The 27,281-nt window shown below is 44.9% G+C and overlaps 2 protein-coding genes across 9 annotated transcripts in view; one reads left to right on the forward strand and one right to left on the reverse strand.

Annotated features, from left to right (window-relative positions):
• Nucleotides 1-644: 644 nt before the first annotated feature.
• Nucleotides 645-24,529, forward strand: Paqr3 (progestin and adipoQ receptor family member 3). Of its 7 annotated transcripts, none has more exons than XM_057771045.1 (7): nucleotides 645-988; nucleotides 3,791-3,953; nucleotides 7,900-8,055; nucleotides 10,868-11,065; nucleotides 13,055-13,145; nucleotides 16,609-16,757; nucleotides 24,404-24,529. In XM_057771045.1, the coding sequence occupies exons 1-6, from the start codon at nucleotides 804-806 to the stop codon at nucleotides 16,749-16,751; spliced, it is 936 nt and encodes a 311-aa protein (XP_057627028.1). In that variant the 5' UTR covers nucleotides 645-803; the 3' UTR covers nucleotides 16,752-16,757; nucleotides 24,404-24,529. The 7 variants fall into 7 exon arrangements, with proteins under 7 accessions (XP_057627028.1, XP_057627029.1, XP_057627025.1 ...); XM_057771046.1 differs by lacking the exon at nucleotides 24,404-24,529 and adding an exon at nucleotides 19,822-19,841; XM_057771042.1 differs by lacking the exon at nucleotides 24,404-24,529 and adding an exon at nucleotides 18,094-19,326.
• Nucleotides 20,670-27,281, reverse strand: part of Bmp2k (BMP2 inducible kinase) — a 97,023-nt gene continuing 90,411 nt past the window's right edge. For both annotated transcript variants that reach the window (XM_057771038.1, XM_057771037.1), the window contains one exon: nucleotides 20,670-25,816. In XM_057771038.1, coding sequence (XP_057627021.1) covers nucleotides 24,432-25,816 — 1,385 coding nt within the window. In that variant the 3' untranslated portion in view covers nucleotides 20,670-24,431. The remainder of the gene's footprint in view (nucleotides 25,817-27,281) is intronic.

The following is a 27,281-nucleotide window of genomic DNA, read 5'->3' on the forward strand; positions in this document are numbered from 1 at the left end:
GGAAAACAGAAAAGGAGACCCACTTGAATTCGCCCATACTTTTAACTTTTTACCTGCAGCTAAGGGGAGCGGCAGAGCAGGCCTGGCAAGGGGCGAGCCAGGTAGGTTGGGGCTAGGGGCGGGTCCGGAAGAGGGTTGGAAAAAGTGGGGGTGGGGTGAGGGGAGATAAGAGGGACTAGAGATGAGATTGAGAAAAGGGGAGGACTAGGGCCCCACTGGGTTAAGAGGGCGGGGCTAGTTGGCGAGCCGGCTAGGAGGGCGGGATTAGAAGCTGACCGGGTAGAAGGTTGGGAGTAGGAGAGGACCAGCTAGCTAGGAGGGCGGGACTGGGGCGGGCCGGGTAAAAGGTTGGGGGTAGGGGAGGAGGACCAGCTAGCTAGGAGGGCGGGACTGGGGCGGACCGGTTAGGAGGGCGGGGCTGGGGCGGGCCGGGTAGGAGGTTGGGGGTAGGGGCAGGCCTGGAAGGAGGGCGGCTCCGAGGGGCGGGGCAGCCGGGGAAGGGGCGGGGATGTGGGCGGATCCTCCTGGGCGAGGCAGAACAAAAGGCGGGACGAGGGGGCGGAGCGATAGTGCACCGATAGGGAGGGGCGTGTCGGGGGCGGGGCCGCACGGCGCGCTGACGTCAGAGCAGGCTGCGACGCGGGCGGTGGGCCAGAGCTGAGGCGGCGGTGTTGTGTAGCGGGGCTGGGTCTGGGCAGCGGCGGGTCAGAGCACCTGGCCCAGCGTCAGCGGCTCCGGGGCGGGGGCGCCAGCGGCGAAGCCCCCTCCCCGGGGAGGCGGGATCGAAACAAAGCCGGGGAATCATGCATCAGAAGCTGCTGAAGAGCGCGCACTACATCGAGCTGGGCAGCTACCAGTACTGGCCGGTCCTGGTGCCCCGCGGCATTCGCCTCTACACCTACGAACAGATCCCGGTGTCCCTCAAAGATAACCCGTACATCACCGACGGCTACCGGGCCTACCTGCCTTCCAGGCTGTGTATCAAAAGGTACAGCGGCTGCTCCGCGCGGCGCATCCTCTCCTCTCACGCTTTTTGTCTGATCTCCCCGCCTTTCTCCGCTTTCCTCTGTGCGCATCATTTCCTCACCTCCGGGTCCTTAATATTTCTGCTGCCCCAGCTCTGCTCCGGGGGTCCTTGATCCACGAGATAATGATACCATCAGTGGTCATCGTTGCCTTCCCCAGTAGCCCTTTGCTTTTTACAAAGCGCCTTTACATCCTTTATTCCGTTTGATACTCTCTGGGGATATGGGTTTGGAGTGTACCCCGCCGACAATGGCCGAACCTTACTTGCTTTGTGTATACCTGAAGCTTTGTTTCTAGACCAGCACTGTGGGAATTCAGACGTGTTGGGAATTCAGTGCGTGTGTATGTGGGAAGCCTTGATTCTTCAACCATCTAGCAAATGTGCATGAAGCCTTTGTGAGGTGGTAGGCACTCTACCAGATCCTGCAGAAGGCAGCCATGGCCCTTGTTCCCATGAAGCTACTATGGTCTAACATGAATGACAGACACTAAAGATATAATTACACAATTACATAATAGTCGTTGTGGAAAATGCTGTGTAGGAAAAGCCCTGTAGCAAAGAAAGCTGAAAGGGGCCGGCCAGCCTCCAGCAGAACATCTTGGAAGCCTCTGTACAGGATGGATTTGTCGCTTTCGGTCTTTAAAACCAGAGTCCCAAAAGTCTCTTTAAAAACAAAACAAGCAAATCAAAACATGTGCCTTTAGTTTGCAGAGTAGTCTTCTGTCAGAACTGACTGTGTACTAAAGTCAACACACTAGCAGAAGTGCAATAGAACACTCCAGGTCACGGGAGTGGCACAGTCTGTGTCCAGAGTGTGAGCTGTTGAATGGCTCAAGCAGCAACCACTTGTCTGATCGTTGCCCTTTCCCACCTGTTCTTTCCCCATTTTTGTTACCTTGAAAGTAGTACTGAAGGGATGACTAAGTGGATGTCACAATTCGAGTTTTAATGACTGCTTCATTCCCCAGTGCCCTGTGAACATAATTGCATAAGAAATCAGAGGTGGACCTTGCCCTGAAGATCTCGGAGAAGGGCAGGCCAGCAGTGAACTGCTGTAAATGTTTCGTTCCCACCTAGCAGTGGTCCTCTGCATTCCAATGACTTGAGTCCAAATCTCAAGGCTGTACAAAATTAGCTCTTGAGTTGTTGAGTCAGACACAAGTTAAGCAGCCTGACTCCTGTTAGCAGCTTCAGAAATTTGAGCAAGAGTTACCTGTTGATTTTAAAGATGAACAGAATTTGCGGGTGCCTAGCTTTTCTGACAATAATGACTTATCCTTTATTGGGGATATTTTTCGCGCAATATAATCGTACCTGGGTTGGGTCTTTGCCCTCCCTTCTTTCGCGCTTCAACAGTCTCCAGGGCAGACTGTGCATATGAAGAGAGGTCCTGTGTGTCCATCCGTTCTATCTGCAGTCTCTTCCGGGATGGGACGCACTTAAGAGTGTGCTTAGTTAATCAGGTTATACTGGGTTTCATAAAATGAAAACTTCTGAGGTAATAGGACTGATTGCCAAAACAGTCCTGTAATTAGACGCTTCTAGAACATTCTTTTAGTATCTCCCCCAGTTACAGATAGTCTTTGTGTTTGATGATAAGCAAGATCAAGTCTGTGTTTCCAGATACAAGATAAATTTTATTCTTGATCATTTGAGACTTCCTTGTGTTTTGTCCTCTAAAAATAAGGCTGTGGGAACCATGGGGACTGTTACAAGTGGCTAGCTATTAAGAATTTCTGATTCAGGGCCTGAGGAGATGGCTCGGGGCTTAAGAGCTTTGGCTGCCCACCAAGAGGACTTGCCTTGGATTTCCAGCACCCACATGGCAGCTCACAACCATCTAAACTCCAGTTCCCTGCAGGGGATCTGATGCCTTCTAGCCTCTTTCGGCACCAGGCACACGGGTGGTACACAGACATACATACAGGCAAAACATCACAGACATGAAATGTAAGAATAATTAAATCTTATTCCCCCCAAATCTGATTCATTAACAGTCAAGGCTTTTGTTTAACAAAAGCGGCGATTTTGCTAAAGACGTGGCGGGTGTATTTAAATCTCCAGTTATGGTGTCTGTCATCTTGTAGTAACAATGCAGAGCCGTTTCCCAAAATTGAGAGCGCTGGAAGCAAGCAGCAACATCTAACACAACTTCTCTTTATAGATGAAGAAACTGATGCCGGGTCAGGGTAATAGACTCTCTCCTGGCAAAGAGTCCCCACACAAAGTAACCTCCTGTTTGTTCCTGAAAGGAGTGAACTCATGCCACCTAGAAACAGGTTTCAGAACTTGCATAGCAAAACTGCTCTGGCTTGCCTGCCTGTCTTCGGGACCTTTCCAGTGGGCTCATCTGTGTGTATTTTGCTTCTCCTAGATGCACTGAGTTTTGTGTGTGTGTTTAACAAGTGCCTCACAGGTATTTTACATTTATGCCTCAGCTAACACTGAACAGTATCTCGGGTAACTGGTCCTGGTAGTTTCCTAGCTTACATGGAGTGTTTGTCTGCATACTTATTTCTTTAGAAAGTGAGGAATCTGAGCAAGGGCTCTGCTTCAAAAAGTGATGCAATAGGAGGGATGAAATAGTAAGAACACTAAGAGCTGATCATCAAAAGCTGCAAGCCCCGGAATTAGTGGAAATGGAAGAACATCACAGACAAATTCAGACGTCTAATCTGAGAAAGGCAGGGCTTTCCCTAACCCAAGAATGCTGACATCATGAACCCCCGGCAGATCTGAGCTGCTTGTTTGTTTACTTTGCAGTCTGTTTATTTTATCCAATGAGACGGTAAACATCTGGAGTCATCTGCTGGGTTTCTTCCTCTTCTTCACCCTGGGAATATATGACATGACATCCGTGCTGCCGTCGGCAAGTGCGTCCCGAGAAGATTTTGTAATTTGCTCCATTTGTCTTTTCTGCTTCCAGGTGAGTCATCTCACAAACACCGTGCAAGGTGAAGAGAACTTTGTCGGGCTTGCCTGGGCGGGTAACTGCTTCAGACCCTCGCTTTGAAGAACCCCGGAGGGTGCATGGGATAACTTATTTGCTCATAGCATTAGCACCACAAAAGCCATTGCTCTTGTTGCTCTCATGCATCTAGAAGTTATTATGACACCATATTTGAAATCCACAACATTTCAAAGATGGTGGAAACTCTCTTCTCTCTGTGTGTGTCTGTGTGTGTGTATCTGTCTGTGTGTCTGTCTGTCTCTCATGGTGTAGCCCAGGCTGGCACTGAATTTCTTTCCTCGGCCTCCCTCCTCATGAGACGCCAGGATTGTGGGCATGTATTACCATGCCTTGCCTTTTTATCTTTGTAGACATCTTGGCTGTAAGATTAACACTAGGATATGAGTTTGACCGTACTATATTATTGGCTAAAGTGTCTACTTCAAACCTGTTTGGAAAGCCTCTTTCTTTGTCCTGTTTAAAATATATGTGTGCCTTGTCTTTGCTGTCTCCACCCTGCCTGTCTCGGGCTGTCTTACCTCGCTGGTGTTGACCTTTGTTCTAAGACTTCAGAGTCCCTTTCTCTAGGTCCCTTTGCTGTTGCTAGGATCTGTATAAATGCCTTTAAAGTTAACATTTACTCGTTTTCAAACAGGTGTTTTATTTATTTATTTTTTTGAAAATAGACTTTTGTATCTGGATGGTGGTGGCACACACCTTTAATCTAAGCACTTGGGAGACAGAGGCAGGTGAATCTCTGTGAGTTTGAGGCCAGCCAGATCTACAGAGTGAGTTCCAGGACAGGTAGGGTTACACAGAGAAACCTTGCCTCAAACAACAACAATAACAAGAAATAGACTTTTGTTCATACAATATATTCTGATCACCATGTCCCCTCCTTCATCTTCTCCCAGATCCTTCCAGCCTCCCCACCCATCCAACTTCATGCCTTCCTTCTCTCTCTTTAAAAAACAGTCAAATATACATAGAAACCAAAAAAGAACAAAACAAATAGGGAGAGGAAAAAAAAGCAAGAGAAGTCCATACACATGCTCACACACATGGAAAACCTGTAAAAACATAACATCAGAAACCATAATGTATAAGCAAAAGACCACTAAGGTAAAAAATGCCCAAATAAAGTATTATAAGCCAAAAAAAAATCTCCAAAAATTACCATCAAGTTCATTTTGTGTTGGCATCTGCTGCTGGGCATGATGGTGGCCTTTAAGTGTTTTGTTTTGCTTTGCTTGAGTGTACACACACACACACAGTGCAACTCCTTTGGAGAAAACTATTTTTTTCCTTTGTGAGTGTTGTGAACTGGAGATAGCTTCTGGGTTAGGGATGGAAGATCATATCTACTTTATCTTCTCCGTGCTGGGACTCCATCTGGCTTAGGCCTGTGCAAGCCCTGTGCATGCTGCCAGAGTCTCTGAGTTCATATATGCATGCTTCCTTTCCATCCCCTCTGGCTCTTACTTCTGCAAGGTTCCCTGGACCCTGAGGAGAGGGATTTGAAGGTGCCATCCCATTTAGAACTGGGTGGTCCAAGGTCTCTCGGTCTCTATATATTGTCTGGTTGTGCGTCTCTATTTGTTCCCATTTACTTCAGGAAGAAGCTTCTCTGATGCTTGCTGGGTAAGGCACTAATCTATGGGTATAGCCCAATGTTGTTAGGAGTAATTATATTGCTATACTCTTTAAGCAGAACAGTAGTATTTGATTTCCCTCCCTGGGTCCATGGCCTACCTCATCCCAGGTTCTTAGCCACCCAGGCAGAGTCAGGCACGGGTTCCATATTATATAGTGGGCCTTAAATCCAATCAGATAGTGGTCAGTTACCCCATAACTTTTGAGAGCTATTGACTGCACCAGCATATCATGTAGGCAGGGCACCATCAGAAGTCGAAGTGTTCAGCAGATCATTTTAAAGCATGAAATAAATAAAGGTCATAAGTACACTGACATTTTGATAATTAAAGAAAATACAGACTACAGAACAACGTTAAAAAGAAAAGGCTAGCGTCACATTTCCTCCTGCCAGTCACAGACCAGCACTCTGCACTTGAGCCTGTTCTGCCCAGCTGGAAAGGGGAGCCCAGAAACTAACTGCATAATGTTTTTATTGCGTCTTATATTTCAGAACCTTGTCATTTTGCTCAAAACTTTAGTCCTAAAAGGAAACATACTAGAAACATCTCAAATTTTCTCTTTAGTACCTTCAAGTTTAGTTTAGCAGTTGTTTAATGCCCTATATACTTCTGGGCCCTGTAATGGTGGGAGTAACTCTACAGTAGTAGTGTGTAGGACTGAATAGAATGCCCATGGCAGTGAGATCAAGTCACGTATGTGGGAGGGCGGGAAAGTCAATGCAGGCATTTAAACAGGAAAAATGCTGGGTAGAGGCCCAGAAGCCACAGACAACTCAGCGTGTTCTGGACTGAGAGGTGATCATCTTTTCAGCTGACCCCTGGGGTGGTAGAAGAGGAAGGAAAAGCAGGTGATAGGTAGGGGCCAGACCTTGGCATACTTTGTTATCCTACCAATGTAGTGGATCTATTAGGTGTACACTGGAATTACCTTCCCCGTTCGGTAGTGCAACATAGCATGGGGTGCTTTCCGCTAGATCTGAAACATACCAAATTTGTCAGAAATTTTAATCTTCCTAGGAAGTCTTTACAAGAGTATATGCCTCTTCTAACAGTACGTACAAAATGTAGGTTTACCTTTTAAAACTTGCAGTGCTTTGTTGACAGAATTCTCTTTTCCTTTTGATACCATAGTGTTTTTTCCTCAGACTCTCGTTTCCACAATGAGGAAAGTTTATTACTGATCCTGTAATTCCTATCAGTTACTCATGTTGAAATTCAAGCAGATAAAAGTTTATGAAAGAAAGTAAAAGTCACTTGGAACCCCACTTCCACAGGAAGCCACGTGTGATATTGCGTTGGTATAGACATTGCCACCTCACATCTTCCTGCCTGTCAACTGAGTACCTTCTAGCCACGGTGGCCCCTGCTGTGTCATTTCTGTGTCAGTGAGATTCTTCTCTCTCAGAGAGCAGATCCACCATGAAGCTTTCCAGGCTCATGTCACATAAGCACAGGGATATCCAGAGAATACGGCCTAGCTGGTACATGCTGTTGGGCCAGCCACCTGTGGAGCTTGAGAGTCAAAGAGCCACAGGCCAGTGAAGATTGTGACTAGCAGCTGAACTGATGCTTTAGGTTCTGCGGTTAAGTATGTCATTACTGAACATGGACCCCAAGTCTCTGCAGGCTGGTTAGGCCTGCTCTAGTTGGGTGTCCACTGAGTGTCTGAGCAGCCAGCCCAGAATGCATCTGTCAGCACATAATAGATTAGAATTAAAATAATTCATTTGACTAGAGTATTTATCATTTGTAGACGTGTATCACAGGTGTAACACATGTATTATAGGGACGTATACTATGTTAGCAGTAGTCACCTCTAAGGAATAGATTGAATGAGAGGGGTTTATATTTTTTGCAGCATACAATTCTGTATCCTTCAATCATTTTTAAGGGATGTATGTTAATTTAGTGACCAGTGTGAAAATAAACTCATTTATGAGTCAGACTAACCTTGGGAGGTATTATAACAGTATTTGTATTAAAAACCGCATTTTTATTATATAATTTTTTGCTGTATATTTACAGTTTTATATTTAAAAGTAATTATAACTTTTAAGTCTTTAGTGACTGTGGTCCCCATTTTCCTGATGAACTCATGAAGCTTAATGGCAGCTTGTCCTAAAATGAGGTGCACAGCTAGAATTCAAACTGAAGTGACCCTGGTTGGAAGCCTGGCATCTTAGCCAGCTCTCTGAAGAACATTTATGAATTATTCTGATTTCGTTTTTGTCTCACTTTGTTCTTAAAGTCAGCTTTTCCTTTTGCAGGTTTGTATGCTTTGCTCAGTGGGCTATCATCTCTTTTCCTGTCATCGGTCAGAGAAAACTTGTCGAAGATGGATGGCATTGGATTATGCAGGCATTTCTATTGGCATACTGGGCTGCTATGTCTCAGGAGTATTTTACGCCTTTTACTGTAACAATGTAAGTGCTCACAACTGCCACACTCTTTCATCCAGGATTTGCGTTTCCTCGCAGTGGTTTAAATCTACAAATGCACACTTGGCTTACAAATAGAAGAGTCTTGTTCGGGCACGAACTTCAATTTCAGAAGATTCCCGTGATCTCTAATATCTAGTTTGGGTTCCACGGTTATTTTGTTAATATCTGGTGGAAAGTATGACTGTAAGTGTGGAGCTGCAGCCCATACAGAATGCAGCTGCATGTATGTAGTATAACTGTGAACCTCAGGGCGGGGAGGCTTAGGAGCTCACCCTCCAGGCCAGGCCGAACTACACAACAAAAACCCTGTCTCAAAACCATGAAGAAAAGTTCCACCAACCTCACTCCCGTTATACTCTTTGATTGTTATTTTCCTTTTCTCATCTGACCTCTTTTCCTGTGCCCAAACTATGGAGGAGCAGCGTACCTGCTCGGGATTGCAGCTCTCTTCCCAGTGAATAGCGTGTGCCCCGCCCACACCTCCCCTCCCTGTGAAGTGGGTCCTACTCATATGCAGGCCTCACCCTGGATCTGGGACCGCTGCAGTTCAGGAGTCTCTGTTCAGGTTCTGAATCAGGGTCCTGGTCTCTACGTGGTGAGAGAGAAAAGTATTAGGGTATCTGGTTTATAAAACTCATTTAAACTTTTTTCAGAGAACCAGGCACTAATTCCCAGAGCCACCACTCTGACTTCAGTTCTGGGGATCCTACAGCCTCTTCTGCCCTCTTTGGCATCAGGCATGCACGTGGCACACAGACATACAGGCTGACAAAATACAATACACATAAAATTTTAAAAAGTATTTCAACTACTAAAGAAAAAAGTCATAAACTAGGCTTGAATTATATTATTAACTCTCTGTGTTTCAGGCCTAGTTACATTATAACATAATATGTAACTAAATATATATGTAATTAAAGTATGAATTGATTGGATTTTACTTGAAAACTGTTGGTGTTTACTCAGAAGCAAATAGCACTATTCTGTGTGTGAGTCTGTGTCCTTAAAGGGATAGTAAGGAAAAGCAGTGTGCAGTCACACTCACACTGCTGTCCTGTGCAGTCACACTCACACTGCTGTCCTGTGCATTCACATGCACACTGCTGTTCTGTGCGGTCACACTCACACTGCTGTCCTGTGCATTCACACGCACACTGCTGTTCTGTGCGGTCACACTCACACTGATGTCCTGTGCAGTCACACTCACACTGATGTCCTGTGCGGTCACATGCACACTGCTGTCCTGCAGTCACACACTGCTGTCCTGTGCGGTCACACTCACACTGCTGTCCTGTGCAGTCACACTCACACTGATGTCCTTCCTGTGTGGTCACACTCACACTGCTGTCCTTTGCAATCACATGCACACTGCTGTCCTGTGTGGTCACATGCACACTGCTGTCCTGCAGTCACACACTGCTGTCCTGTGTGGTCACACTCACACTGCTGTCCTGTGTGGTCACACTCACACTGCTGTCCTGTGCTGTCACACTCACACTGCTGTCCTGCAGTCACACACTGCTGTCATGTGCGGTCACACTCACACTGATGTCCTTCCTGTGCGGTCACACGCATACTGCTGTTCTAGTCCGTACTTATATCTCCTGTTTACTTCCATTTACCTGCATCAAAATGGGGCATTTACTTTATAAAAAATAAAAATTAAGAAAAAACAAACTAGACAAAGAAGAAAACAGTTCACAGTGCACAATTACACTCAGAGCTACTAGATGCCGGGGAAGAGAACGTTTAGTTTCTGTAGTGGCTCCTGCCTTTCAAGGGATACAGGCCACCTTGACGATGAGACTGAAAACTGGACCCTTGATCCAGAAGGGACCTTTGGGCTCGGGAAGAGACATGACCTGACAGATAACTTGTGGCAGTGATGGTTCTGCCGAAGTCCTGGGAGCCACGCAGGACTTTGTGAAGCTGACTTTTGAGCCCGAGACTGCTTTCAGCCATCTAGTAACTAAATACTCAAAACTCTTTATGTAGACTTAGCAGGCTTCAAACTTAATATATCTTAATATATCTTAGAACATTCTTTCAGGCTTCCTTTATTCTTCTCCCAAAACTTGGCCCATCAGTGTTCATTTCCTCTAACAGAAGCCATTTGTGTGGTCACTCAGGCTAGAAGGAGTCGAACCTACTTCCTTTCACCTTCTCTAGACCGCTATCTGAACTTTGGCCTCAACTGCCACACTCTGGGGTTGCAGGCCCCTGCCACCAGGGTCAGCGTTCACCCTGTTCTTCAGCAGCTCCCGGTGTATCAGCACAGCAGAGTTCAGTCTTAGGCTCACCTTCGGCCGCTTTTCTCCAAACCTCCCTTCCCCTTTCTGCTCCTTCTCCTCACACTGTCTGCGTTCCTCAAGTCCAGCTTAGATGCCTCCTCCAGGAAGTGTCTTTAGCAGTCCCGGGTAATACTTACTGTTCTTGCCTCAGTGGCTCTATAGCACTCTGTCTGTGACTTAGTCACAGCACTGTCATTACGCTATCATCGTGCCCAAAAAGATGCCCTTCCCACAGTCTAAGCTCGGCCCCAGGGAGAGGCCACGCACAGGCAGCCTGTTCCTACAACATCTTCGTGCCTAGTGTATAGCAGGTTCTCGGAAAATGCTTTTGTACAAATAAGTAAATGTGGTCATCCATCCTAAGAAGCTTTTCAGAAACTTAACCTTTGTATGGAATATTCCTTAGAAGGACATGGGGATCTTGTTTGGACATTAAAGTCAAGTAAACAGAGCCTGTGGTATTTAGTGCAGAGGCCCAAGTGACTGCCTTCCTTTCTTTCTAGTACTGGCGTCAAGTATACTTGATCACCGTGCTTGCAATGATCCTGGCAGTGTTCTTCGCCCAGATTCATCCCAATTACCTCACGCAACAGTGGCAGAGGCTCCGCCCTATCATCTTTTGTTCAGTTTCGGGCTATGGAGTGATCCCAACTCTTCACTGGGTCTGGCTCAATGGAGGAATCAGTGCTCCTATTGTCCAGGTAGGCTGTGTGGTCAGGAGTTTGTTGGGGTTTTTTTGTCCTTAATTTTCATTTCTTGGGTAACGTGATGTAGTGAGGCCATGTGGGTAGCTCTGAATCCTTTGGGAGCATGTTTTTAGTTGCATGATGAAACATAGTTTTCACCGCTATATAAATAAGCATACCTTTCAAAACCACATTAGTCTCTACTCATTTCTGCTGAGTCATTGTATGAAATAACATCAGTCTTTTCCTGTCTCGGTATGTGAGTACACACGTTGATTCTGGGGAGGACGTCCGAGAGTTTGCAGTTCTGCCCGCTGCGCTAGTGATAAAGCATAGACAACGGGCTAGAGAGGTGGAGCGGTCGGTTCCTTTTGCTGGAGGCAGAGTTATGGTTGGACATGTGGTGTCAGAGATGTGTAAGGGATACAAGAAGAAGTAGACACGGGGTTTGAACTGAGATAGAGTTGGAGACGGGTGATGCATATCTGACAGTAGCATCACGCCGGTCGCTGGAGCTGGAGGAGTATGTTCAACCCAGCGAGGAGAAGAAATGGAGAAGTAGAGGAAGGGCTGTTGACTCTGTGGCTTCGGGTCCTGTGGAGATGGACCTGTGAGGAGAAGAGCTCCAGGAGGGCGTAGAGCTGTCTTCCTGAGCACCACAGACGAGTTTCTGTGTCCTTAGAAATGCCTCTAACAAGGCTCCAAGTGTGTGCTAGAGAGAGCGCTTGAAAATGTTTAATGTGAGTAAATATGCCAAGAGAGCTGGTGCAAGTCTCGGTGGGCATGGTGCCGCTTGTCTGGACGCGAATGGAGTTTGTCGTCACTTCCAGGAGAGGAAGGCTGTTGGTAGGCTTGTGTTCACTGTGGCACAGAGGAAGATGCTTGGTAAAGCAGCAACAAGAAAGGTGGTTTGGGGACTGTGAGATAGTGGTGTGGTAAATTAAGGAAGAGCAGTATTCTCTTCTTAAGATCAGGAGGTAACGAGGCTAGCGTGACTGAAGAGGGACATAGCTGTCCTGCTGCGTATGAAGACACCATTTTTCTGGTAATTTTGAGCCCCGAAGAATAAGTCAGTAGAATGAGAAGCTGCTACCTATGATTTAATTCTAACTAGAATAGACTGACTGGTAGCTGACAGAAAAGTGATTAGTTTTAGAGGTGGTAAATTACAGTCGACTTATGATGATAAAAAGAACAAGAACTTTAGAGTTGATAGATTTTAGGAAATTTTGGATATTCCTATATTCACAAGACTTAGGATAGAAAACAGGCGTATAAAGACAGTGTTTCTTAAAAACGGGATTCTAGTAAGAACACTGGTCATTCTAGTTAGGAAGCAAAGGGGAACCTTGGAAGAAGTTCACTCAAAAGCTCTCATTTTTTAAGTTGGGAAGAGATATCCCTCCTAAAGACGGGTGAGCCTAACGGATGGTTAAAGGTGTCTTCTAGAATGGCTAGACACCTGAGACTGATACCCTGAAGAATATAGAGTTGGAGAAGGCCAAGATCATTCTCATCTACTGGAGAAGGGACAGAGAAGTTGTCTCTACGTCTTACATGAACTGTTGGTAAATTAGGTGCAGATATGTGTCTTAGCTTGCTGATTGTCACTAGCGTCGGGCAGACCTTTAGGCCCACGCACCACAGTAAGATTCGTGTATCAATGCTCGAGGCATTTCCCTGGAATGTGGGAAGCCGTTCGGTCTTTATCTCTGCTGACTCAGCTCTTGTAAACATGACACTCTAACTTCTCTGTAGAGGAGTCAGGCGATCTCAGGACTGCCACCAGCGTCAAAGCTCAAGTTCCATAAGTAGCTGAACTCTGAGGCCACCCCTGTGCTCCATTGCTGTGGACCTCTTCCTGTGGGGTGAGAACAAGAGACCGTTACTATAGAGACCATCCCCAAGATAACTGAGACTTGGCAGTTTTTAAATCTCAACTCTGAGCTCCAGGAGATCTCAGTAGCACGGGGAAAATCTAAGCAAATGCACTTTGCTTTCCAGGACTTCGCACCCCGAGTGGTTGTGATGTACGCGATCGCTCTCCTTGCTCTCCTCTTCTACATTTCCAAAGTTCCCGAGCGGTACTTTCCAGGTGGGTCCCGTTCTTCATGCTTTGCAGCTTCCTTCTGAAAACACATTTCAAGTAAATGCTTCTGAGACTGAGGATTTAGTTTGTTTCTCAGCGTTGACTATGGAATGATTTTTCCATTCCTGAGCAATATCTATAACTTTTTCACCAGGCATGGTGGTGCACACCTTTGGTCCCAGCACCCAGGAGACAGAGGCAGGTGAATCTCTAAATTCGAGGCCATCCTGGTTATACAGAGAAACCCTGTGTTACAGAACAACAAACAAAATAAAAAGGAAAGGAAGAGAGGGAGGGAGGGAGGGAGGGAGGGAGGGAGGGAGGGAGGGAGGGAGGGAGGGAAACAGAAAACATAACTTTAAATTTCAAGGGGCTTCCATAGACATTCCCCGCCACCTTCACGGTATGATTTGGGCCCAGGGGCTGGGGTTGACACTATTGTAGAGTTATGGGTTAGTGACAGTGCCCGTCACACTCCGAGGATCATGTGATTCCTAGCTCCTGTTCTTTTTAGCATGGGGCACTACCATTAGCCACCATGCTCCTCCGTCCATGCCAGGTTGTTCTTAGAGAGTAATTTTCATATGCAGAGATGCATAAAGCAAGACATGCAAGAAGCAAGGGTGCAAGAACAGGGAAAAGAAGATGGGTTTAGAGTAATGTTCTGCACACTGGGGCTTTGTCTGTGGTTTCAGTTGCCTGAAGGAAACCACTCCAGAGTGAAAACACCACAGTCAAAACTTACAGTATAGTATATTATAATTGTTACATTTTAATCTCTTCCTTTATCTGATTTGGAAGTTAAACACTGCTGTCGGTATCATCTAGGGAAAGGTGGTGTGTGTAGGACTGAGTCCTCTCTGCTGTGCACGGCATCCACTGGGGGCTCTCAGAATGTTTCCTCAGATACATTCTGAAACAAGGGAAATGAGGAACCTGTGTGGCTCACACAGATTCTGCACAGTAGCTCAGGACAGCCTGTCTGGCTTGGAACTTCCTCACAGACACTGCTAGGGTGACCCTTTCACTGCCCCAAGATACTCAGGAGCCACTCTCAGCAGGAGGAAGCCTCCCCTCTTCAGGTCAACACTGGGGAGCTCTGCTGAAAACCACCCAGGAGACTCTGGGTAAGGTGAGCAAACGTCGCCAAAGCGTGTTCTCCCACACTGCCCCTCTGCAGTTGGACTGCCTGAGGTAAATGCCACGGTAGGTCAACAAGCTGTGCTCCACATAGGAAAGCAAGCTAACACTTTCTCTCCTGTGCTTCCCATGAGGAGGAGATGGAAGCTTCCCCCGGAACAGCAGTCCCAGCTGGGCAGTAAGCATTCAGGGAGGGATGGCCCAGTCTTGATCATGGAGTAAAGTATGAGCTTTAAATAAAGGAAAGAAAGCATGATTTCATTCAGGCAAGCTTCAGCTTGGCTCAAGAGTAACATTTAGGGAACTTACAACAGAGACTTAGGTTTGGAAGACTGGGTAAAGGCGCAAATCACCTATAGGCTACAAATCCATCCCTCCTTTCTGGGTTAAAAGTCACTTCCGTACTTAGTTATTCTTCGCACTGTGGGATGCTGATTCCTGACTTCCCAGTGTGGGGAGAGCTGACATTCGTTGCAGGGAGTGGGGCTGTGTTCACATTTTCCCCGAAGAGAAAGAGTCACCTCCATGATGCATTAGGGATGGCATGGGACCCTTCTTCGCATGCTCTGGAGAGGGAGACAGTCTAGAGGCGGAGTCTGCAAGCATCCCTCTGTGTTCTTGGTTCTTCATTGCTGAGCTTTCGGTCCGAATGGAGTGCAGTGAGAACCGGAGGGTGGACATCGGGACATGAGAACAGAACCATAGCCCTATACTGAAAAACCACTTTGGGTATATTTTTGTATCATTTTATTAATAATTATTTTTAAGGTTCTAGAGCTAGAGGTATATGTAGCTCGGTGATAGAGCACTTACTTGCCTAGAATGCACACTGCAAAATAAATTTAAAAATAATTACATTCATATAATTTCATTTATTTGTCCCACGCAAGTACAAATACTCCACACTATGTAATGGCCATGTGGCTTTAGCCTTACTGGTTTTGAATCAGTTGTTAGGAATTGTCTCTTCTAACACCTGGAAAAGATCATATGTTTACAGCTTTTATCCAAGGGGAGCTCAGCATGAACTGTGCCTGTGTAGCTGTGTGGCTGAGTGCAGGAACACAGAGCAGTGGAGGCAGGGTGCTGGGAACGCTGAAGTCTTGGGAAAGGTAGTTTCTAGTGGTATCTGTGTCTTTTCCCATGGATGAGAGAAACATGGGCAGTGTAGACTGTGAATAGGGAGTAAGATATTTAAAACTAACAACAGCTCTAGTTACAGTACACACCTTAATCCTAGCACTAGGGAGGCAGAGGCAGGCAGATTTGTGAGTTCAAGCCTACCCTGATCGACACAGTCCTAGGCTAGTTAGGGCTACTTAGTGAGACAGCATCTTCAAAAACAAAAACAAAACAAATATATCACAGTGGACCCATAGATCCACATGTTCATCTATGACAAGATAACAATGTGTACATACACACACACACACATTTTAAATGAATCTCTAGGCTTTACTGGGAGTCAAGAGAAATGCTAAGAGCCTACCTGGAAAGAATCCTGTGGATCACACTTTAAATCCTGTGTTCTGAATTATGCTTCTTGCTAAGAGGAAGTTAGCGTAGAGAATACACAGAAAATACCACCACAGTAGGACTTTAAGGAACAGCTGACAGTTGTTCTGGTTCTGGTTTTTGTGAATGGGAACACCAGGAAGCTTTCCCTGTGTTAGTGATTAATTAGTCCTCCCCTCCTGTGCAGAAGTGCTCCTAACAGGCTCATGTCTAGCCATGCAATGCATCTGCTCTCAGTTACATACCTAAGTCATGCCCAGATTACTAGTGTCTCTTGCCTTTCATATGGTACTCCCCCCCATCTATCAAATACATTGAAACATGGAAAACAATAGATCAAATTCATAAAATTAAACATAACATTTTTTTTCACATTTCATGTGTGTGTGTGCTTGCATGTGCGCACTCTTGGGTGGCATGTGCAGCAGTCAGAGGACAACTCTAAGAGTCAGTTCCCCACTGTGGGCTCCGTCTTTGTCTGTGTCCTGTGGATAGACCTGAGGGATAGCAGCTCCATCAGGCTTGGGGAGGCTGCCTTTACTCTATGAGCTATTTCATTTGCCCCCACAAGTTACATTTTAAAAATAAAGTTGGGGTCTAAGGCCATACTACTCAAAACGCACCTGATCTCTCCTAGAAACCATTGGAAAGAGCATTTCTGAAGTTCACTTGTATACTTAAAAAGTAAACTTTAAATGAGTTCATCCTCTTAAAGCTGAATTAATCTGCAGTCAGTCTAGCCAGAGGTAGAAGGGTATTTTTCTCTAAATACTGAAATAATACCATCAGCCTTTCTTTCTGCTCTCCGTTCCAGGACAGCTAAACTACCTCGGATCAAGCCACCAGATCTGGCATGTCCTTGCGGTAGTGATGTTATACTGGTGGCACCAGTCGACAGTGTACGTCATGCAGTACAGGCACAGCAAGCCTTGCCCTGACTATGCTTCGCACCTGTAAATTCAGGTATGGCCACCTGGTGAATCCAGTCATTAAGCAATATACAGCGGGGAATTTTAGACCCCATTATTTCTAAGGTTCTCATTTTTTTACTTTTTTTTTTTTTTTTTTGCTTTATAAAAATGGAAAAGCATACTTGGATCTGTAGTAAGAGCTGTGGTTGATCCTTGCAACTGTGATTTGCTGTTTGCACAGATGGTGAAAATTTAGATGCATTGAGACATGGAACAACATTGAGTGGTAGCAGTGGGTATGAAACTACTCTAAAAACGGGGCTCATTCTACGTAAGACCAACTCCATTTTCTTAGGAAGGGCTCCTGTCTGTGTGCTTACTTTAATAGGAGACATTTTCACTAAATGACCAAATTTGCCTCTTCAAGGCAAGGGTTGTAGCCTGTGCTACTCCAGGCTAAGTAATCCCAGCCTTCCCATGCAGCGTGTGAGAGACTGGCCCCGAGGATTCCCCACAGCCATTTCTCCTCTCCTTAGGAACATTCTTTCTTTCTTTCTTCCTTCCTTCCTTCCTTCCTTCCTTCCTTCCTTCCTTCCTTCCTTCCTTTTTTTTTTAGTTTGCTAACAAAAAAATCTTAATTTCTCCTTTGAGACATAGAGAAAGGTGTTGAGAAAAAACATTTTTAAAAAGAATATTAGATTGGAAACCAGGGGCACGACTGATCAACACAGTCTGATGGCTAGATCATCAACTACCTAATTTTATTCCAAATATTATTTCATTCCATATTATAACTGGATTCTTGACAATGAATTTTGATTCGACTTTTCCCAAAGAACTTTCATCTCTAACTCTAGTCCTAAGATTCATGCTGATGAGCTCAAAACCGTGTGGGTGCTACTTGGAAGGCCATGAGAGTTGAGTGGCCCTGTCTTGACCTTGTGAAGTGAACCTTAAGCCTTAGAAGTCACGCCCACGTCTCACATGATAGTGATATTATTCACCACAGCCCAGCCCTAGGCCTGCTTACACTAGTGCTAACATTACATTGACAACTTACCGTACAGATAAACACCATGGACTATTCATAGCTGAAGCATGGTCTTGTTAATAGTAGATCCTACTGCCCTGTCAGATAGTGTAACTTCTATTCCTTGGACTTTTGAAGAGCATAAATTAAATCATTTATAGTATTCATAAAATTTCCATTGTCCACTGAAGCATAAAGTATTACCTATTTCTTAATAAGTTAACAAGCTGGCATATTTTCAGGAAAATGGAATTAAATAATATATAAAATTTTTCTTGACAATGATGCTTATTCCCTAAATGCACTTTCTACATTTGGTATTAGGAAGATTGATATGCCTCGGTTTATGCCTCTGCAGAGTGTTTCTTTCTAGTGCAGTGGTTTTGGAGTTCAAGTTTCCCATGCTGGTATGTCAGAAGTTTTCTCCTGTGGACTCAGTCAAGGCCACCATTTCATGACCGTTGCGTGCTGGAGTGCTCCTTTCAAAGTGTCTGTTGTACCTTAGATCACAAATTCAATTCATATGCTCAACTCTAGATGGTCTGGACATGACGAAAGTAGGCTATGTTTTTCAAATAATAACCTTGGTTGGAATATGTTGTTCTTGAATACACATTTTACCATTTTGGCCAGAATTAATATACTAAGTAGTTTTTAAGTAAAAAAATGAGGAAAGTCCAGCAATTTTAAGCATGGAGCCATTTTTATTATGAACTCAAAAAAATTTCAATTCTTTTAATTTTTTTTTTTTTCTTTTTTCAGACAAGGTCCCACTCTGTAGCCCTGGTGGGCATGGAACTTGCTATGTAGACCAGGCTGGCCTTGTACTCATAGAGATCCACCTGCCTCTCCCTTCCAAGTGCTGGGATCTAAGGCATGTGCCACCATGTCCAGCCCTCTAAGTTTTACTTTCTTCAAATGCCTGGTTTCTTTTTGTACATGCATTCTGTAATAACTGCTATATGTGTAACACATAAAAAGAGCATACTTTGTTTTCCAACAACTATTCTTTGAATAGGTCTGATTGTAAGGACAGTTTTTCTGTGTTCTCTGAAAATATTGGATATTATAAATAAACTATTGTCCTCATCTTTTGTCCTTATAATGTATTTATTATAAAAGAATGAATGACTGTGGATTGCTGTCAACTATAAACACTTATGTATGTCAGCATTTATTGACCATCTACTGTGTGCATAACACTACTGATAAAAATTTTATTCACATTAAAGAATATTTGACAACTGCTTACAAATCTGAGCTTTGTAATAATGTATATTTTTGTTTTTATCAGTTTACTAAAATAGGTAGAAAATTGTATTTCCAGCTACAGTATTTAAAAAGGCCAGTCTTACTTTTACCTGTAAATAAACTATAAAAGCTAAGAAGACTTTAAAAGTACACTTTTTAACTCTCTTGCTGTTTTAAATTATAATAATTTATAGAGATACAGTTATCCTTCTCTATAAAGCTATTTTCAAACACCAGGGCACCGCTCATCTTTTTGGCTTATACTAGGTGCAGTCGGTAACTGCATGGCAGTGTGCGTATGTAAATAAGTGGGGTTTACTAAAGTGTGCATATGTAAATAAATGGGGTTTACTAAACGTGCGCTGCTTGTCATTCTTTGTGAGATGCTACAGCCTTAAATCACATCTCAGGGTCAGATGATGAGCCAGGGACTGTGGCAGCTATGATCCACTGGACAGAGTATCCAGTTTGAAGGTTGTACTTGCAGAGTATAGGGCTGTACAACTTTCGGCTTGTCAGGCACCCCTGGAGACATATACCCTGCCCTGTATTAAATGCCCAGGGCCATGGCCTGCACTTCTGGATTCCTGCCAGTTGCTGAGGAGGCCAACATCCACCCAAAAGCATCGTTTATCTAACTCCACCCCGCCAATGTGAAGCAGCGAGGCTGTGAGGGCAGGCCCACGGGTCTTTTGTATGCATTATCAGAGTAATATTTTTACGGAAATGAAAGGCAGGCACTGAGCACCAAGGTCCCCTGTGACTTCCCTGGGCTTCTGTGGTGTGATGAGGATCTGGAACTGAAACTTACCCTTGAAACTTTTCTTCTTGAAAGGAGAGAGAAAACAGTAGGGCCCTCTCGAGGAGAGTGAAGTCTGTACCCTTGCACAGCTCATGGGAACAGCCACCAAGGCCCTCATCCTGCTCTTCTAATGTGGCCTCAAACTGCTGCCCGGCGTGCAGGTAATCTCAGCTGTGCCAGCCCCGTGCCTTCTTAACAGGCAACAGTTGTAAGGCTCGTGCCTTCGAGATGAGCATTAACTGCCACGTGTGATGCCTGAGCCAACCTTTCCGAAACAGTAATTACTCCAAAGAAACAGCTCTTATGTCCCTGCTTGGAGAGAGAACTATAACCGAGTTTAAACAGGGACTGCTTTGCACTGGTTATTTCTTCAAAACAAAAATCCACTCATACCAAATAAAATGAGACACTGTCGCCAGGCACCAGTGCAGACTCCAGATTAGGGAATAGTGTATTCTGAGATGATACTGCAACTCTGTTGCCATTCTAATACACAGGCCATCTCTTTAATATGCCAGAGCCACTTTTAGTTTCTGACACTGTCAGGAACTAAAATAAATACTTAGTCAAATATTGTTAATGCTAACAGCCTTTCACAGTTGAAGAAACAAGTTACAAATTAAAAACTATGTCAGACAAGTTGATTCCAAAGGCACTCTGCGATCTCGTGTTCTGGCTCACAGCCACCGTGTTGGTGAAGGTGGGGCAGTTGTGCTATGAACGTTCTTGCCGCGGAGGAACGAGGCCAGGAACGTTTCCTTAAATCCTTTGAGAACAGCACAAAACTGAGACAGAATCCACGTGAGAATGAAAGAACTAAAGAGAAGTTGATAATGAACTTTCAATAAGACAAATTAAAAAAAAGACTCCAAAGGCATTGATTATAAAGAATAAGCAATCCATTTGGGATTTATTGCATTTAAAGAAGGCAGATTATTAAAACAGTAGGTATGATAAATACAGTAAGAAAATAACTTTAAATCTCAAAATAGTGAACAGAATTCAAGACTAAGCCATGTAAAGGCAATAAGGTAATAAAATTAGTGCCTAACTGGGTACAGGGGAAGCAGCTGAATTCTATTTCTTAAGTTTCCCAGCTACATTTGAGGGTTTAAGTCACTTTAGCAAGTATGTTTTATAACAGTTAGAAACACAACTAAAGATATAAATCCATTTTTTAAAGATTAAAGTTATTTGCTTAGTGGTACATAAAAGGCTTCAGAAAATTCAAGTTTAACAAAAACTGGAAGTGTAATCAAAGAAAGTGCACTTAAAGCTGTTTGCCAGCAATTAAAGGGAGGGAGCTTCCAGGCTGGAGGCGGAGCTCAGCGCCCAAGCGCTTGTCTAGCAGGTGCCAGGCCCTGGCTTCAGTTCCCAGCACCACAGAGGAAAAACTAGTGGTGACTACCCCTTCTATTGGACAACTTTCAGTCACCAAAAAGCACACAGGAATAAAATCAGTTCTCTTCCGAAAGCAGCACTGTGAATCTTAAGATGTAGAAACAAAACCTAAAAGAGACTCCACCCTCTGTATTTCCATCTGCGTCTTCCCTTTGGTGGCTTTTGTAGGCCCTCTCTAGGAGTGAGTGCTCTTTCAAAACAAAACAAAACAAAACATGATTTGCCATTTTTAAATTCACATTAATTCCCTAATAGAAAGCTGTGATGTGTATGTGTGTGTCTTTTTATCTCAGTAACTTTAGTAACAGAAGTTTTCCAACAGCCATTTGCTGTTGTCACAGTAGACACGTCATCCTCACAGTAGACTGTCACCTCACGGAACTGGACCTAAACTGATGACTAGTTTTGCTAAAAAGAAGAACTGACAAAGTTCACTGCACATTCTACATACACTAAACAGATGTGCCCAGGCTCTCCCAAGCAGTGCCAGTACTACAGGTGCGAATCCAGATGACCCAGCAGAGTGGCTGCCCTCAACGCCAGCACAGGAGAGCGGCTCCACCAGCAGGTGACAACAGTATTCAGTCCCTGTTAAACGGCTGCGGGGTGCACAGATCTGAGATCCCAGTGATTGCTTAACCACGTCCAAGTACACACATCCTGGGAGGAGGGAGAAACTCAGTTCTTAATATTCGAGTCAGTAATATTTTCTCCCAGATTAAACAGACCTTTTTCTCCAACTAAACACCAGGCAACTTCTTTGTGTCGGCATATACATTCTTCATAAACAGTGTTCTTTGTAATAGCAACGTTTGACTGAAGTAGTGGAAGGTAAGCACATGGTCCACTCTTTAAAAGACAATTCAGAGATAAGCTGGTAAAGCTTCTAAGAAACAGCTTTGGCCTCGGATCCTTGAGATCTCTCATGTGACTTCCCTTTGATGTTCAAGTTTAGCAGGTTTAGGACTACTTTGCAGGCTTAGAAGCACAGGGCACACCCAAATGACATCCTTTAAGCCAGGATGGGGCTATCCCATAACAGCCGGTCTTTCGGCGAGTGCTACGTGCTGGATCCTGTGCTTGGTAGCTTAACTCTCATTAGGGAATTAAGTACCTAAGGCTCAGCTGTACGGAGACTCAAGAGTTAAGTGGAAGTCTCTACATCTTAAGAAAATGCCTCTAACATCAACATAAAGGAACTGCCCCACGGGACCTCCAGATAAATAGTCCATGTGTCCAATGAGCTGGTCTCAAAAGAGGAATGTCACCTGGCTGGGCTGTAGGAGGCAATGTAAACATTTTAGGCTGTGGCAGAGTTGTTTCCTAAGATTCATCCAGCATAAGCCAAAGGGGCTATGTCAGTGAGTCCTGTCAAATTAGTCAGTGCACTGAAAGGCAAGTAAAACATCTCAGGAGACCACACCAGTTCACTGTTACCTTCCAGCTGAGCTCTTCCGTAGACACAAACCTAGTGTGCAGCTGATGAGTTTACTGTGTGAATGAATGCCTCACTTTCACACGACAGAATCGCTGCTGAGTCTGTTGTGTAGTTTAAAGGATCTACTAGCATTTGCATTAGCAAGATTAATCAACCTGAGAACTAGAAAAGGTGCAAACATAGTTTCTGCCTTTGGCACAAGGACAGTAAGTGGTGCAGACCAGTTCTCGGTGGTGACCTAATGCTGGGCTGCTGCCCATCCACTTTTCACCTGACTGAGCTCACAGAAGAGAAGCAAGAAAAATGACCGTGGCTTACTTATATTTTCTGCTTCTTTCCAAGTTCCAAACTGTGAGAGTAGGCAAATAATTTATCCCATCAGGGCACTAAAATTAAGAGGTTTTAATAAGATTACTCATAAAATACACTAATTGGGGGCAGAGACAGTTAACTTAAAACACAGCAAGCAAGGAGAGTAATGGTGATAAAGTTCCCACCCCTTTCTGTAAATAGCTATTAATCTAGAAACGTGTGGTGCTAATCCTGCAAAGACAACTATAACTGAAGACAGAGACACAAGAGCAGATAGTGTGTTCACATTATCTGATGTATAATTGCTACCATTAAACACGACTTCTACAAAATGTCAAGTTTCTAATTATGACTCGTGGTATTTTTTAAAAGGCAATTTGGTAGCTTGGTTCTTTTCACTGATGATGCAACCAGCTAGCAGAATTAAAGTCCCTAGTCCCACGGTCTAATTCTTACATCCACTGAAAGTCCGGCTGTCTGTGCAGCGGGACTGGCAGCAGGAAGCATGCGTCCTGTCTCCGTAAGGCTTGTCAGTGTCACTAACAGGAGCACTGAAGTAAAACGCCCCCCCCCCCCAAAACCTGAGGGAAGGAACTGCTCATGACTCAGGAGTGCTGGATAAGGGTGCTGATGTAACAAAGTACAATAGTAAATGCAACAAGATTTTACATTGTAAACATCTTTAAAATTTAAAGTTTCAGCTAGCTTTTTTCTGAAATTAAATTTCTATATAACCTCTCTCCTCCCACTTTTTATCAATATGCTTCATTAGGAACATGATAAAGATTTTGGCCAAAATCCATTCAAAAACATGTATTTCTAAAGTACAAATGTTGCTTTCTTTTTGACGTATCATTATTTTACATTTTCAAATGTCAGATATTTCTCTTTACATTTTTGTTCTAGGTTTCTATTAAGCATTCCGTATTTTAAAAATTTATTTGACAGATTAAGAACTGCATATATATTATCATGTACATGTTTTGATGTCTATACCATGGAAGGGCTAAACTGAGTCAATATATACATTATTTCATATAGTTATTACAGAGTCCATATTAATGGCACTTGTTTTTTAAAATGTGACAGTTTTAGGCACGATAGTCAGTTACTTCTGGCTCTACATTGCAGAGAAGTGTACGAACTGACAGCACACTCCAGGCTCTTTCCTCCTGGGGCAAACCTGCTAGACCTGGGTGTGCGCCTAGGTGACGTCAGCCCGAGTGATAAGCTCTCCCGTCCCTCAGTGGCCACACATCTGCCTGCCCAGAAAGCCCCACAGCTGCACCTCTGCGGCCGCCTCCTGCTTGCAGAAGGCATCGCCTCGCTACCCTGTACAGGTGCTTGCATTTGGTTTATTTAAGTCACCTATCCTGATTAACCTGGGGGAATGAAGGATATAAACAAACATACAAATAAGTTTTCTTGGAGATTCATAAAACTATTCATACTTTTTTGAAACAGGAGTTATTGCCGAGTCCACCTGGAGTATCTACTGTTTAGAAGGAAACGGAGCAGCACCAAATGGGTCTAATTCGACTGGCTGAGGCTGTTGGGACTCACGTGGCGCGATGCTTTGCACCACGAGTTCTGTAAAGGGCACGGCACCGAAGTCATCCATTCTCAACGCGTCTACACTATGGAATGACCCGTGTACTGAATTCTGTCTTGGCCTCCCAGGCAAGATGGTATTATGATCAACACAGATGTCGCTTAGGCCCTGATGGGGCTGGTGCCACGACAAGTCTGGAGGATGGAAAGGCTTGGCACCAAAGGGGTCCAGCAGACTCTCCTCGGGTTGCAGGGCGCTGTTCCTGTCTTTGCCGTCAGTCAGTGCAACGCTGATGTTCTCCTTGGAGTCGGAAATGGTTAAAAACTCACTGCTGCTTTGTGAGTCTCTGCGGCCCACCTTTTTGTGTCTGCGGACCCTCTCGGGGGTGCGGTAGGGGGGCTTCAGCGTCTTCTTTGCGCTGGTGGGTGTGCCGTGGTGGCGCTTCCCATTGCTTTTGGACAGGTCCTGCTTCGTGCGCCTCTGGCGAGAGGACAGTTTCTGCAAGCTGCGCTGCTTGACTTTTTGCTGCTGACTCCCAGTTATTTCCTCAAAGGGCACAAGCCCAAAAACATCCTCCCTGCTTTCACTTCTACTCGCTGACGTGGAAAATGGCTGAAAGGGAGTGGAGCCAAATATATCCACACTTCTGGGCCGTGCAGGCAGAGGTCGCGTGTCTGCCCCCACTGCAGGCCAATCCTGTACGTTCACCTTCTTGTTGAAGGGGGCCTTTGTGAACACGTCAAAGTCCTCCTGCTCCGGAAATGTCTGCCGGGGGAGGTTCTGCGCATCCCCTCTGTGCTGTAGCTGTGGAGCGCGCACTGCAAAGGGCACGGCACCGAACACATCAAACTCCTGGGCAGAAGTCAGCGCAGCAGCCGGTGAATGGTCGGGGGAGAGGAGTGCAGGGTCAGCGGCTGGGCTCCGCCCACCACCAGGTTGGCCTCTGCACTTGGCCTTAGCCTGTTCATACTCTGAGTCAGAGCTGTGCTTGTCCTCCTCTTCCTCATCTTCGGAGTCCATGAGCAGAGGCCTGTGACCCAGGTTCTCTGGCTCCGTGTCGTCATCATTAAAGTCCCCGTGTTCTCCCTGAGCGTCCTCATCCTCTTGTTCTTCTTCACTGCTCTTCGGGGAAGGGGGGTCTGATTCAAAATCGCTTTCGGACTCATCATGGCCCTTCTGCACTGGTCCCCGAACTGCTGTATTCTCTGAAGTCTTCTTTACAGCTCGTTCATCTTTACATACTGGACTTGCGCATCCATTTTTGGTAGGGTTTGCAGTGATATTTTTTTGATTTGGAGAATGTTCAGTTTTCTTTTCAGGAGAACCTAAAGGTTCAAAGAAAAATCATTACAGTATTCAGGCATTTCAGCATCCACTCGTACTAAACACACGGCATTACTTGTCCTCAGCAGTTCCCCTCCTGGGAAGAGCGCTGCTAGTTCTCTGACCTCGTCCCAGGGAGGTGACGCCCTGTAATGCAGATGGTATAATACTCTACTCATCTCCGTAGGTTTGGCACAGCTGCTTACTCACTGCAAAGAAACTACATTCATAGCGCCTATCCTCCAGAAGGATACCCATGGTCTTCTCCATCATCAGATTAGACTCCGACTCTCCAAACACTCAATGTTCTCTTTGCTATTAGCATCTGCCTACCTACATGTCAGGATGCATTTTGTTTTACATCTGGACTCTTTCTAAAAATGGTATTTTAAGTTAGTATCAATGTATCTCACATAGACTGGTTAAAGCTCAGAACCAAGTCCAGTCCGACACAGACACTGTCAAGGACACCCAGTGAGACTGCACTAAAGCTGTGTGCCTTCTACGGCAGGCACATCTTTAACTATAAAACCTTTGTTCACTGGAAAACATGCTACCTTCCTAAGACTCTAGCCTACTGAACTGGATGTTTCCAGAGGTGAAAATCAGTTTCTATTGATCCAATTACACATACTTATCGCTTCCTCTCCTTATGACTAAGGTGTTCTTCCAGTTACTGAGGACTGGGAGTACAGTATGTAGTCATGAAAACTAACTAACTTATGGCGGAGGAACTACTAATTTCCATCACACAGTAGTCTTTGGGACGGTGGAAGGTTATTTCCTTCTCTCCAGAATCCACACTGTCACATTCCGACTCTGTAGACCACTAACACCTTAAACACCCTAAGTGTCTACATTCCCCAGAGTTCTAGCCTTGGCTGTTCTCCATCCACATTCTCCCAAGTTCTAAACTGGACAGTGACAGAAGGCAGATCCCGGGTACTCATTGGCAAACGAGTTGAGCACACGACATGAGTTCCAGGATAGTGAGAGACCATGTCAAGAAGAGAGACAGGACAGAGGAACAAAGTTGGGAAGAGGAACAGAAAAAGAGAAGAAGGGGTTGGTAGGACCAACAGGATAGTTCAGTAGGTGAGAATTCTTGCCACCAAGGACTGACAACCCGGTTCAGTCCCTGGGATCCCTGTGGTGGAAGGAAAGAACTGACCTCCCCAAGCTGACCTACATAAGTGGGCTATGACAAGTGTGTGCATGCATGCTCTTACAATAACAAAATGTGACTGTTTTTAAGTAGATTGGACTTGAGAAATGACACTCATGTTGTCCTCAGCCTTCATAGCAGGTGGAAAAATATGAGACTGGTAAGAACGTGAGCTAGATGGTGCTACTACGTACATGTAAAGAATGCATTGGAAAATGCTCAAAACATCGTTTGGGGCCCTATCACTGTGTGGTACAGAGAGATGGCAGCAAGACTACAGGATGGTGCACAGACACACATGC

Source organism: Chionomys nivalis, chromosome 6 (assembly GCF_950005125.1).
Source record: "Chionomys nivalis chromosome 6, mChiNiv1.1, whole genome shotgun sequence".
In the NCBI taxonomy this organism is placed as follows: Eukaryota; Metazoa; Chordata; class Mammalia; order Rodentia; family Cricetidae; genus Chionomys; species Chionomys nivalis.